The 13,207-nt window shown below is 33.9% G+C and overlaps 1 protein-coding gene across 1 annotated transcript; it reads left to right on the top strand.

Moving 5' to 3' along the window:
• Nucleotides 1-757: 757 nt before the first annotated feature.
• Nucleotides 758-11,819, top strand: LOC117907764 (phosphoribosylaminoimidazole-succinocarboxamide synthase, chloroplastic). The gene is made up of 12 exons (XM_034821411.1): nucleotides 758-1,060; nucleotides 1,604-1,705; nucleotides 1,906-2,035; nucleotides 2,669-2,761; nucleotides 2,841-2,929; nucleotides 4,752-4,832; nucleotides 6,703-6,792; nucleotides 6,869-6,958; nucleotides 7,223-7,273; nucleotides 7,361-7,407; nucleotides 11,305-11,362; nucleotides 11,438-11,819. Exons 1-12 carry the CDS (start codon nucleotides 785-787, stop codon nucleotides 11,495-11,497), a joined length of 1,167 nt encoding a protein of 388 aa, XP_034677302.1. The 5' UTR covers nucleotides 758-784; the 3' UTR covers nucleotides 11,498-11,819.
• The last annotated feature ends 1,388 nt before the right edge of the window (nucleotides 11,820-13,207 follow it).

Raw genomic sequence — 13,207 nt, 5'->3', positions numbered from 1 at the left:
TATAAAATGAAATAAAATATAATATTTATGCCATACTTAAGAATATCCTTTAATATTATATAAAATAAAAAATTTAAGATATTATATCTAATAATACTTGTATTTGGTTTTTATTTTTTTTTAAAAAGAAAAATATATCTATGATTAAAAAATTTCAAATTATAAATAGAAAATTATATTATTTTATTAAATATATAAAATTATATATATATAAAATTTTAAACTACAAATTTAACCCTATTTTAATATATAACAACAATGAAGAACACGAACAACTAAGAGAAAACAAAAAAGAAGATATGACTACTTATCCTATTATATATTTGATATGATAATTTCACTTATATCTTTAAGGCTCCATATAAATACATTTAATTATCATTAATTTTTAATTTTATCAATTAAAACTTTTATAGATGTATTTTGTTGATGAAATTTATTTTTTAGAAGAATTTTAGGTACAGATATTTTTTGTACAGTTATTTAACATTCTTTTAAATTTAAAAGAATTTTGGGTAGAAAGATTTTATGTGCGTTTATTTAACAATTCTCTTAACAAATAATATACACTAAAACTCAGAAAATCCGACGGAAATTAACCTATGTTTGATTACTTGCTGATTCCATTATTACAGCGGCATTGTTACAAAATACGGGTCGGTCCAAGTCCATTCAGGTTAATGCGGTCCAATAGATGGACTGGGGCCTATTAGGCATCAGCCATCTATAAAAATGCAAGCATAAATGCCCCCGTGGAGCTTCTTGACGCAGCCACAGAGAGAAAATGGCCCAGTGCATACCAGGCTTAAACCATCCCAAAACCCTCAGCGGCAACGTCTTTTCTTCCATATCCTACTGCAAAACAGGGCCAAGATGGATTAAGTTCATAACAATGTCAAGCCAACAGCACCAATCTCAGCAATTATCTCTTGATGCCTTAATCAGCAGTAATCGCAAAGAAGAGGTTATCGGCGCCGTTCGCCACTCGCTCTCCAATTGTCTCTCCGAAACGAACCTTCATCTCACAGTTCCCGCTCTTAAGTCTAAAACTAGAGGCAAGGTGCTAGTCCGCCTAAACCCTAATTGAATTCTCGAAACTTTGAATTTTTCTTTTTTCCTGTTTAAAATTTTATCGGTTCGGTTTGCTAAGAAAGTGCTGGAAAATAAAAGACAACTGACTGGTTTCTCTGGTAGCGGAGAAGGGGAAAAATGACATGCAAGACATGTTTGATAATTTCGTTTTTAATTCCGTTTTCCAAAACTTTGCAGAAAATAAATTGTTTTCGTTTTCGAAAGGTAGATTCTCAAGAGCTATATAGATTGTTTTCATTTTCGAAATTATAAACGTTTATGAAGGATTATTTATATATCCGCCACCAAATTGTCCCTGAAATTTTGAATTCAGATGTTTCATTGTTTAGGGCTACGATAAACAAATGACTAGAGGACTGAAACTAGTGCAACTATTTGGCTTATTGAAAGTGGATTTATTTATATTTCTCTTTTTTCATTTTTAATTTCTTCTTTATATTGTTTTATCATCAATCAAACAGGGGGTTACCGTTTTAACTTGGACAAATGACCCATCCGTTTGATTTGACAGGTTAGAGATGTCTATGATGGCGGGGATTATCTAGTCCTTGTCACAACAGATCGCCAGAGTGCATTTGATAGAGTTCTTGCTTCTATTCCATTCAAAGGCCAGGTTTATCTCCGCCATTTTTCTTATTAAGTAGTTGTGTTATTAATCAAATTAGTTGGATCAAGTATGCCAAAATAAAAGCTTGGTAGAAATTTGATCGAATAGTCTCACCATGGCGTGTATAGATGTTTTCCAGTGATGTCAATTTAGTACCATAACGATGGACTTAATTGTGTTTACCTTGTTGGCCTTGCAACTTTCAGGTTCTTAATGAGACAAGTTTGTGGTGGTTTGATAAAACTCAGCACATAGCTCCAAATGCAGTTGTGTCGGCTCCTGATAAAAATGTCACAATTGCAAAGAAATGTTCAGTTTTTCCTGTTGAATTTGTTGGTGAGTTGTTAGAGGTTTAGTGTTTTTCAGTCTCATTAGCAAAAGTTACAAACACACATTGCATTTGTTTTAAGAATGGTTTGCTTGAATCAGATAAACCTTTTTGTTTATAAACTTTTGATGAGAATTATTAGTTCTTGATTTGAATATTGTAACTCCTTTTTTCAGGCTTTATTTTGAAAATTAGAGTTAAAAATTGGCTTCATTTATTTATTTTTTTGAATGAAGCAAGGAACACAATATTGTTGTATTATGTGTATCGTTGTAATTATTTTTAACTGGTGGAAATTATTCAATGAAATGCCCAAACCTGCGAACTAATTATAGGTCAACCCGGTGGACATGCTGTTTGAAGTCTGTGTTTAAAATCTATATTCTTGTTGTTTTGATCAATGATTTCCCTTTTTTTTTTTTTTTTTTTTGGTTGTTGGGTTGGGAATGTTATGTAGAATATATGTTTTCTAGGTTCAGGTTCATGGGTCATGATCACGTAATTGTTGTTGTTGTAGTGCAAAATGATTTCCATGCTTTCGACTTATTTGACTATAAGAATTCTTGCTGCATCCCATTTGCATATACATTTGTAAAGCCATCAACATTTTTGTGGATATTAATTTTGCCACTTATTTGTAGTCAGAGGTTATGTGACTGGAAGTACTGATACATCATTATGGACTGTCTACAAGAATGGTGTCCGAAACTACTGTGGCAATGCCCTCCCAGATGGTGTGCTTCCGCTCAATTCATTTGTTTTTATTTTGTATTTATATTTTTGAACTACCGAATAGTCTGTTAAAATGTGCAGGCATGGTAAAAAACCAAAAGCTTCCTGCAAATATACTCACACCTACAACCAAGGCTGCCGATCATGATGTCCCCATAGCTCCTGATGAGGTTTGACTATATTGTTCATGTTTGCATAATTTGTCAGTTTTTTGTTTTTCTTCTAGCCAATTGATATGTAGTTACTGACAACCCTAGTTTTAATTGTTCCCATGAAAAGATATTGAAGTAATCTTGATGTCGTTGTGGCTGACTACAAGCTGCTGTATAAATAACCCGTCTTTTGTCTGGAATGCGTATTCAACCATTTGTGTTGTACTTGCAACTAATTACAAACCATTTTAGACTGACTTAAGATTAACCAAATATTCACTAATTATTTCAGACTTGTTTTCTTGAGCTACCACAAATTGCTCCAGTATGATCTCTTAAAATGCTAAGCAATGTTTTAAAAGGCTAAAGCAGGACTTGAGATATTATAGTGAAATGATGTAAGGAATAAACCTTGAGTTGCAACTAGGCACAAGTCTCATCTTAGATAAACAAATTAAAAAAAAAAAAAAAACTAATAAAACCATTTGAAAATAGAATGATAAGAAAACCATAAAAGTTTTTTTTTATTGGAAAAAACCATAAAAGTTATAATAAAATAATTAATATCGATAGTTTCTATTCAGTTCCTCATTCTCTTTTTTAAAATTCAATTATCTTCGATGACTTTAACAAATAGTTTTTAGCATCACCATCACTATCAATTGTAGGATTTTTAAGGAATTGTCATTATATCTAATTGCTCTATTGTCCTCATAAGGTTCATCCATCTTTTCTCAATCTCTTTTTGATAGGCCTCCTATACGTTATATGTATTCTAGAAAGGGGAAGCAGAGTGTATTGCCACCTGGCAGTTAGTTGTAATGGTCTTAGTGCAGGCTGGGATAGCTTATGGAGGAAAGAGGGAATTTGTGGAAGAGGGAGTGGCAGTGGGGGTGGTTGTTTTGGCTGGTGTGTGTGTCTGGTGGGAGAGTGATAGCCTTTCGAATAGCTATCTCTGTATCAGTTTGGCCCTTTTTCTGGAAATTCAATAACATTGCTAGTATTTTTTTCTTCATTAGATACCTATCACTTTTCCACTTTTTAATATTTTTTTCTTCTTATATTTATTAGGGTTAAATACAACTCAACTACATCTTTTTTTTTGGGAAAAGATTTATAAATTGTATTCTAGAAGCCTCAAAACCCAAAACTCATTAGAACCCATTAAATGTTGAAACTCAAGCTTCTAATAAAATATATCAAAAGCTCACAAAGTTTTGAAACCTATTGAAGCCCATTGAATATTTCAAGCCTAAGCCTAAGCAAGTAACACCCTTGAGGCTATAGCTTTAGTACATGATAATTGAGGCTTAAGCCTCATTTTGTTGAGGTTTGTAACCTTATGGCTAATTCATGACACCTCACCTTGGGCCAAGGCTTAGATTTTCCCTCAATAGCCTTTTAAAATGTTAATGTTAGTTGTTTGAAATTTGATACAAAATTTATTATCAGTTTTAATTTTTGATGGGAATAACCTGCCTATCAATTTTTTTATTTTATTTTATGGGAATACTAGTTTTATTTTGTATTGGTTATCCGTATTCGACAAAGATGACATACATGTATGTAGTGAGTACATACCTATTAAAAAAAACTCGGATGCAAGGGAAACTAAGACTAGCATTTGATAAAAAAAACTAGCATATATATACTCTCTCTCTCTCTCTCTCTCTCTATATATATATATATATCCTACAAAACGTGGATTGACAATGCCCTTTTTTATCTTTAATATATACATATCTATCTATAACTATCAATTTTTTTTTGTTAGATATTGTTGTTTTAATCTCCTCTCAGCCATGTCAGTTGGCTAACATTTGATGCATTTTCCTTGCAGATAGTTAAACTTGGGTTGATGACTCAAGCTGACTATGATGAAGTGAGTAGGAAAGCATTAAGCTTATTTGAATACGGTCAGGTGACTAATCTTCTTTCCCTTATGCTCATGCTTCTGTTCAAATTTATTGTTTCAGAAATATTTTGTGGATATAATCACCACAGGCTTTTCTCCATTTACTGCTTCAACTACTAGCCCATGATTTTTTTTATCCTAGGAGCCATTAGAACAACAATAGATGTTGTAAAAGGTTAAGTTTTTAAAAAACGATGACAATGGAGAATAAAATAAAAGTGAAAGTATATATTAAGTTTTACTACTTTGCTGTAGGTTTCAACTCATTTTATGTCATCTAAATGTAGGAAAAAAAAATTTCAAGTGTCCTGCAATCTGAACTGTATTATATTCTATGATCAGCATAGACAGACAGGAATCCCACAGTTTGCAATGGATATAGGATGCTGGAAATCCCAATGTCCAAAATCTAGAGACAGATATTGCTACACTTATTTGCTCTTAAAATTGTTTTAAGAGGTAAAAATTTTATTATATTTTCCTTAAGAGGAGGTATCATATACTTTGTATTACTTAATACCCAAACTGGTTGCAGAAACCAGAGAGCTTGTGTACAATGTGAACAAGTGTCATCATAGGTTTTGACAACTATTGCTTTTTATCCCCCACCTTTGGTTTAGTTCTCTACTGTAGATCCCCCCTCCCCCCCCCTCAATAACGTAGTGATAATAGGTGATTTAAACTCCCTATATGGACTCCAATGTTAGTAGGCTGCGTCAAGTTGAATTTTGATCGGTGATCCTTAAGTAACTTAGTTAGGAATTAGAGGAACTTTTACGAGTTATCATAGAACACTAATGAGAATATTCTCTAAACATGCTGGAGTTGGGTCTATCTGTTTTGGCAGAGATTCTAGCCTTGTTAGAAGGCCTAAAGCTGGCCAAAGCTAGGGGTTTATCCAATTTTCTTGTAGAGAGAGATTCTGTGAATGTCCTATTTGGGTGAATAATAAAGAAATGGGTGATTGAATTTATGTATTAGATTTTGTTTTTGGGCAAGGATTTCTTGTCCTTCTGTGTACTTATTTCTTAACAATGAAATATATGTTCTACTTTTGTGTAGGTTTGTTTCTTAATGTTTATCACTCTGCATGGTTAAGCTAAAACTATCTTCTCCTTGCTCTGCTGTTACGAGTTTGTCAAGCATCAAACAACTGAGGATTGTTTCTCTACCCCCTAGAATCATGAAATCTCTAATCTTGTTTTCAAGTTTTGAAATAGTTGTGGTTATTATCTGTGATGTTTGTTATATAAAGGATTCATATTTTTAAGATAGGGACGTGTGGAAGCAAAATACATGGGAAAAGAAAAGGAAATTTACAAATAGTTGATAGAGAGGAGAAGCAACCTGTTTATATGTTTTTGTTATTAAAGACATGATACAAATTTAAGGATACATACATGACTACTGAAGTAAATATGTAGTTTAAATTTGGATAGCTTGGTGAGACTTCTGCTCTTGCTACTTAACTATCAAAATAAAAAACAAAAGTAAAGTCAGCACTCATTAGACTGGTGAGTCAGCATTCATTAACGCTCTATGGTGGCTACCCTTAAATATGTAAAATATTATCCTACACTTCGTGGCCAGGAATTTTTGTCATCTCAGACTTTCATTGGGGTAGCTGATATGGGTCAGCTATGAGAATGAGTTGATGCACTACAATTTGTTTGATTGTTTGGTTACTAGCTGTTATGCGGGGCTCCCTTTCAACTACTTTTGAATGCTACTATTGCATCTATATTTCTGTCATGTATTTCAAGATTGTTAAACAAAGTTTGTTTAGTCAAAATTTGCCCTTTTTGGAGTAATTTGTTTTGTATCTTTTATTGTAGTTATCAGTTTAACTTGATTCATTATTCCTTTGAGAATGCAGCATGTGGCTTTGGAACATGGCCTGATATTGGTAGACACAAAATATGAATTTGGTAAGGGATCTGATGGTACAGTTCTTTTGATTGACGAGGTTGGTGCTTTCTCTCTCTCTCTCTCTCTAAAGTCACATTATCATGAGCAGATTTGATGTCTATGTGTCAATTTAGGTCCATACTCCTGATTCAAGTAGATATTGGATTGCTAATTCTTATGAGGAACGCTTTAGGAACGGCATTGAACCTGAAAATGTTGACAAGGTGTGTTATTTATTCTGTCAGGTCTACGTGTTATTCTTCTAGTATACCTGCTTGTGCATTTATGTGCTACTGCAGGAAAGGTGGTGTGGTTGCCAACCTCTTGAGATTGCATTGTATTTACTTACTTTTATCATCGTGTAGATGTATTCTAATGTCATGTTCCATATGTTCCTTAAATTTTCAGTATAGATTGTAGAACTATTTAGACTCCTTATGGTTCAAAGAGCAATCTTCTGACTTAGTAAAAATTAAATATATTTTTAGGAGTTCTTGAGGTTGTGGTTCAGAGAGCACTGTAATCCATATGAGGATGAGGTAAGTCACATCAAGTTCATTGTTTATTCTGTGTTTCTTTATGTCAAAGTAGACAGTAAATCTCACCCTGGCAATACAATTATTTAGGTTCTTCCTGATGCTCCCACGGAACTTGTTAGCGAATTGGCTTGGCGGTATGTCTTTTATCACCTTTTAACTACAATTACAGTGTAAGGAATAAAATGAGCATAAAACATTGTGTCTTTTGGCCTGATAATAGCTGTTTCTCCCATCACCACCATCCATCACCTTAGTGCTTTTATGTTCTTTTCCCTCCACGATCTTTCATTTTTTCTTCTAAGCATATTGTTGTAACTATATACAAGAATTAGAGCAGTGACATCAGAATGCATATAGTTATCTGAGCTGTAGAACCATATTTGGTTTTGTTGTTTTTGAACCCTGGAATTTTTTAGTTGTTGGTGTTCCAGTCTTATGTCAAATTGCTGTGGTGACCATAAGCAAGCTCATGTTCTGGAAGCCTACTGGCTGTGCATAGAAAGCTTGTAACTTGCCACTAATTCAATAGTGTACAATTAGAAGTTAAAGTAGAACCTTTTGGTTCATTTTCTGAATGAATATGCTGTTAGATGCTCCTTGATATGGTGTAAAATGACAAATCATTAGGAGGGGATCTCCCATTGTAATAAGCTCTCTAAATTTGGATTCATTTAGGGACTATTTTAGCATATAGCCTTGTTGCAACTTTAAATTTTGCCATGTAACTTATTTTTCCTCTCTGTGCATGCACATATAGACACAATTACGTGAGAAATCAGGATGTCATAACTTTGGGACGGATTCTGAAACCCTATTCAGCTTTGGCTGGGTTGAATGCCCAACCCCTTAACCTGAGGTCATTTGAGATGTCCACCAAGTTCAGGCATCTCACGATGAATGTTTTAAGTAGAAAGAATATTGAATTTAGAATAACATTTTTCCGGTAACCATTGCCTATTTGTGTTTCTATTCATGGAAAGGGGTGGTAAGATGTTTTCTTCTTAAGTTTGTGTTCATTGTGGGTTTCTAATCAGCAATGAGTCGCCACCACATTTAGTAAGTACATTTTGCATAAATAAGAAAAAACAGTCATGTTAATAAGAAAAAACAGAATATGGAAGAGTATCAAAGGTGCACCAAAGATAAAAGAATAAGGGTGGAATATCATTCTCAGCTGTGCTGAGTTTTGATGGGGAAATACCTCTAAAATCACGACCCAGTATCCAAAGTGTTGTGCCAACATTCTTCTCTCTCTCTGCTTGCTCTCTTATGTACAACAATTAGAATTTGCCACTGACTGGTGAAGGTACATTCAAACATAGAGTAATGCAAATGTTAGAGATAATTTAAGACAATTTTTAATGTTATGTTTTTGAACTGGGAGCATTATTCTATATACGAGACTCCTGCAATGAAGTAATGGCTATGTGCCAAAGGTGGTAGGTCCTACTGATGGCACTAGCTTGGCTGTGGAATTACCTGTGGGGGGGAATGATAAATATCATCATCTGTAGACTGTAGGTTGTGCAGCTGGATCGGTGAGTGCTTGTCTTTGTTGTTTCTTGTTTTTAGGTGACTCTTGTATACTCCCTGTATGCTTTGGGTCTCCTTTCAAGCACCCTTTATCTAATATATTTTTGTGGGTTTATCTATAAAAAAAAAAAAAAAGGTTGTGCAGCTGGAAATCCTTTCCGTTTACACCAAGAAATAGTGGATCTGACCTTAGCTGATTAGGCTGAAGGAAAGATTCTTGTGTGTTTCTCTGGCCCATATTGTAACTGGTAGGGTGATTATGCTGTGAATTTTTCAATCAACATGGGAACATGGATAAGTGCACATGCATGTAATCAAATTGCTATTCGATTTCATTATTATTATTATTATTTTAAATTTCCATGGATGCTTGTCTAAATTAACTCAATAATTTCTTTAGTCAAGTCGCAAAGGGTGGATGTAGTTTGTTTGCAGGAAACTAAAATTTAAGAGATGTCTAGTGGACTTGTACATAGCCTTGGGGTGTGTAGATGTTTAGAGTGGGGTGTTGTCAATTTGAGAGGTGCAGCAGGAGGAATTCTGGTGTTCTAGGATAATAGGGTGCTTAAGTTAGTTGGATTGGCAGCAGGGATTTTCTCAATTTTGTGCCGGATTAAAAATTGCGAGGATGGTATTTTGTGGATCTTTACTAGGGTGTATGACCCAATGTGCAGGAGGAACAGAGAAAGTTTTTGGGACGAGCTTGGGGCAATTAGGGGGTTATGGAGTGATCCTTGGTGTATCGGAGGTGATTTCAACATGATTAGGTTTTCTGGGGAGCGCAGAAGGGGAGGCGGCCTTTCCCCAGCCATGAGGAGATTTTCAGAGGTCATAGAGGACCTGGAGCAGAGAGATACCCTTTGCAGGGGGACCCTTTCACTTGGAGTGGCGGGTTGAATAATCAGTCTTAGTTTAGACTTGATCTTTTCTTGGTGTCTGAAGATTGGGATAACCTCTTCAATGGGGCATTGTAGTGTGTTTTACCTAGACAGGTATTTGATCACTTTCCCATTCTTCTAGATGGGGGGGTGGGGGGAGGGGGCGGGGGCGCCTGAGGAGGGGACCCTCTCTGTTCAAATTTGAGAATATGTGGTTGGAGGACGGTTTTAAAGATTTGCTGAAAAACTGGTGGGTGGGTCTTAATTTTAATGGTTCCTATAGTTTTGTTTTGGTTGCAAAACTGAGATCTTTAAAAGCAGTTCTGAAATCCTGGAATAAAGATGTGTTCGACATTATTGAAGCTAGAAAGGGAGCAACCCTTAACCAAGTGACTTTTTGTGATGAAAAGGAGAGGGTTACAACCTTGTCTTTGGAAGAGGTTGAAGCCAGAAATGAGACAAGGGAGGATTATAAAAAGTGGGTCTTTAAGGAGGAAATTTCATGGCGGCATAAATCAAAGGAAGTGTGGTTGAAGGAGGGTGATGGTAACACCAGTTTTTTCCATAAGATGACAAATGCCCATAGGAGGAAACTGGTTGGCTAAGGTTAAGGTGAATGGTAGTTGGCTTACTAAGGAGAATGAAATAAACAATGGTGTGGTTGGGGCTTTTCAGAACCCTTTAACCAAGGAAGGTGGGTGGAGACCCAACATTGGTGGATTGACTTTTGAGAGTCTAAGAGGCTATTAGGCTGCAAGGCTGGAGCATCCGTTCTTGGAAGAAGAGGTTTTCGTTTCTCTCTCAGACCTAGGCAAGAAGAAAGCACCGGGACCAGATGGGTACACTATGATGTTTTGGCTTTTTAGTTGGGAGTTTGTGAAGGTGGAGGTGATGAACTTTTTTAGCGATTTCCATGAGGGGGGCAGATTTGTCAAGTCCTTGAATGCTACTTTTCTGGTTCTAATTTCAAAGAAAAGTGGTGTTGAAGACTTGAGAGATTTTTGGCCAATTAGCTTAGTGGGCAACCTTTATATGTTGTTGGCTAAGGTTTTAGCCAATAGACTTGAGAAGGTAATGGGCAAAGTGATCTTTGAATCCCAAAATACATTTGTTGAGGGTAGACAGATTTTGGAGTGTCTTGGGTTCTCTCTTCTTTGGTCAAGGAGACACTCCTTAGGTGGCATGGATTATTTGTAGGTAAAGTCTGCAAAAAGTCTTGGAAGGCGACCCTATTATGTATCTTTTGGACAGTTTGGGAGGAAACAGACATGCTAGTGTTTGATAATGCATAGTTTTTGGTCTAAATGATGAAAAATTATTTTGTTTGTAATTTGTGGTCTTGGTCTAGGGTATTTGTAGACGTGGGTCCTATTTCTCGTTTTAACTTTATTGATCGATTAGGTTCTAAATGAGAGCAGGTGATGTTTTTTGTTTCTCTTGTTCTCTCACTTGAGTGAACCACTGGGCAATGTATACTTTCTATGTACTTTAGGACGCTGTTTTGGTGTTTCCTTTTTTTATATATATGCTCTTTGTTCTTATCTACAAAAAAAAAAAAAAATTTGAATATAGTTCATTCGGTCATATATTGGTTACCACTGATTAATGATCTCATGACAGGTACGTTTTCTTGTATGAGACAATAACGAACTCAAAATTTGAGATACCGTTGATGGAGGTAAACAAAAGAGGCACCATCGTTATCCTATCAAAACAAAAAATATATGAATATAACACTCATTCCTTCGTGCAGGAACCTATACATGATCGAATCTCCCGGAATGTTTCCTTGGCACTGGCATCTCTGCAATAACTGCGCCAAAGTTTTTGTTGTTGTTTCTATGTTGAAATTTTTGTGAGAAGCCAAGCATGAAATGATCTCTTACAGGCGATGGATGGACGTGGAGCCTTGAGATTGCATCAGGGATTTTCTATTTAGTGAAATAATGTTCTCGATTATGCTGGTGGCTTAATAATACTATTTATGTACTAGGAAGTCTGCCTGTATTTGCAGAATGTGGTGCTAAATTATCAACAACTCTTTCTGAAATTGGGAAATGACGGTTTCAAATCAATTTAAAATATCTATTTGGTCTTCTCTCGATTTGCAAATTTATCGGAGAGAACCACGACCATTTGGAGTGGCACGGTTTTTAGCTATTATTTATGTTCATTTATGTTTGGTTTTTAGAAAATTTAAGGAAAATTGAGGAAAAGTAAAAAATGAAAGAAAATGTGAAGAAAAATAAGTAAATAAAGTTAATAAATTATTTTAAGTTTATTTTGTGTGTGTATATATATATATATATATATATATATATATATATATATATATAAATTAAATAATTTAGAAATATATAAATTTTAATTATAAGTTAATTTTCATATATTCCATGATAGAATTGAATTATTTTTCATAACATTTTCTTTGAACACGTCCTTCAATTTACGGCTGAAACTCGCCGTAAGAGATGAGACTTGCTTGACCATCTTGGATTCATACTCGTGTAGCCGGTGTGTTGAGAGCTTGTCTAATTCTGTGCTAAGTGCCTTTTAAGAGATTAAATTTAAGTGAAAGACTTAAAACAAATTGTGGTATATGTATATATATATATATATATATAATTTATTGAATAAAGTATTTGAATTGTTAAATATATATGATAAGATTTAGATTGTTGAATAATAATACAAATGAATGAGTAAAATCTCTGATTTTAATCTTTCCTCTAAGATTATGGTGCTAGTATAGATTGATCAATAATAAGTGTGGGGCTTTGCAATATTTGATTAATCATAATTTTATAAATAGCTCATTTATTATAAAAGTTTAGGGATTTTATCAAAAGAATGTTTTCAATAAAAATTGTTTGTTCTTACATATTTCTATTGTTTTTTTTTAATTAATTCCGCAAATACGGAAGAATATGTGAGTTATTCAATAAGATATGAAGATATAAATAAATGAGATATATATATATATATATTATTGAAGTATATTTTTTTAATATTCATTGAAAAAACATTACATATATACTCATCAAATAAAATATTTGAATCATTAAATATGTATGATAAGATTTATATAATTGGATATTAATTCAAACAAATGAGATTAATGTACAAAGATATAAATAAATCAGATTAGGGTATAAACAATAAGAACCCATATATTATTATATATTTTTAGGTCTCATTATTTATACTTTAATTTCAATTTGTTTATATTTTTTTACTTTAATCTAATTTGTTTATACTACAAACAACTAAAAATTTTAAAAAATATGGTTGTGATTGATGAGAGGCTGTTCCGGGTTATGGACCTTTTATTTTCAATTTTATTGAGCGGATGCATAAGCTTGATTATAATCATTAGGACCCCGAATTGCATTTGGTGGAGTTTGATTTCACAGTATGTGAAGAAAAAAGACAATAAAAAGAAAGAAAAATTAAAGAGAAATAAACTAAAAAACATATAAGCTCGCTAGTTTTCTTTTAGGAATTCACTTGTATATACATAATA

Source organism: Vitis riparia, chromosome 18, assembly GCF_004353265.1.
Source record: "Vitis riparia cultivar Riparia Gloire de Montpellier isolate 1030 chromosome 18, EGFV_Vit.rip_1.0, whole genome shotgun sequence".
NCBI lineage: Eukaryota > Viridiplantae > Streptophyta > Magnoliopsida > Vitales > Vitaceae > Vitis > Vitis riparia.
This window is presented reverse-complemented; position numbering and strand designations above follow the sequence as displayed.

Excerpts from the sequence above, each read along its gene's own strand:
- LOC117907764 (XM_034821411.1), top strand. The coding sequence starts at position 785 with ATGGCCCAGTGCATACCAGGCTTAAACCATCCCAAAACCCTCAGCGGC. Across the intron at positions 6,793-6,868 it reads CAGTTCTTTTGATTGACGAG|GTCCATACTCCTGATTCAAG; the intron begins GTTGGTGCTTTC and ends GTGTCAATTTAG. Across the intron at positions 7,408-11,304 it reads GTTAGCGAATTGGCTTGGCG|GTACGTTTTCTTGTATGAGA; the intron begins GTATGTCTTTTA and ends ATCTCATGACAG.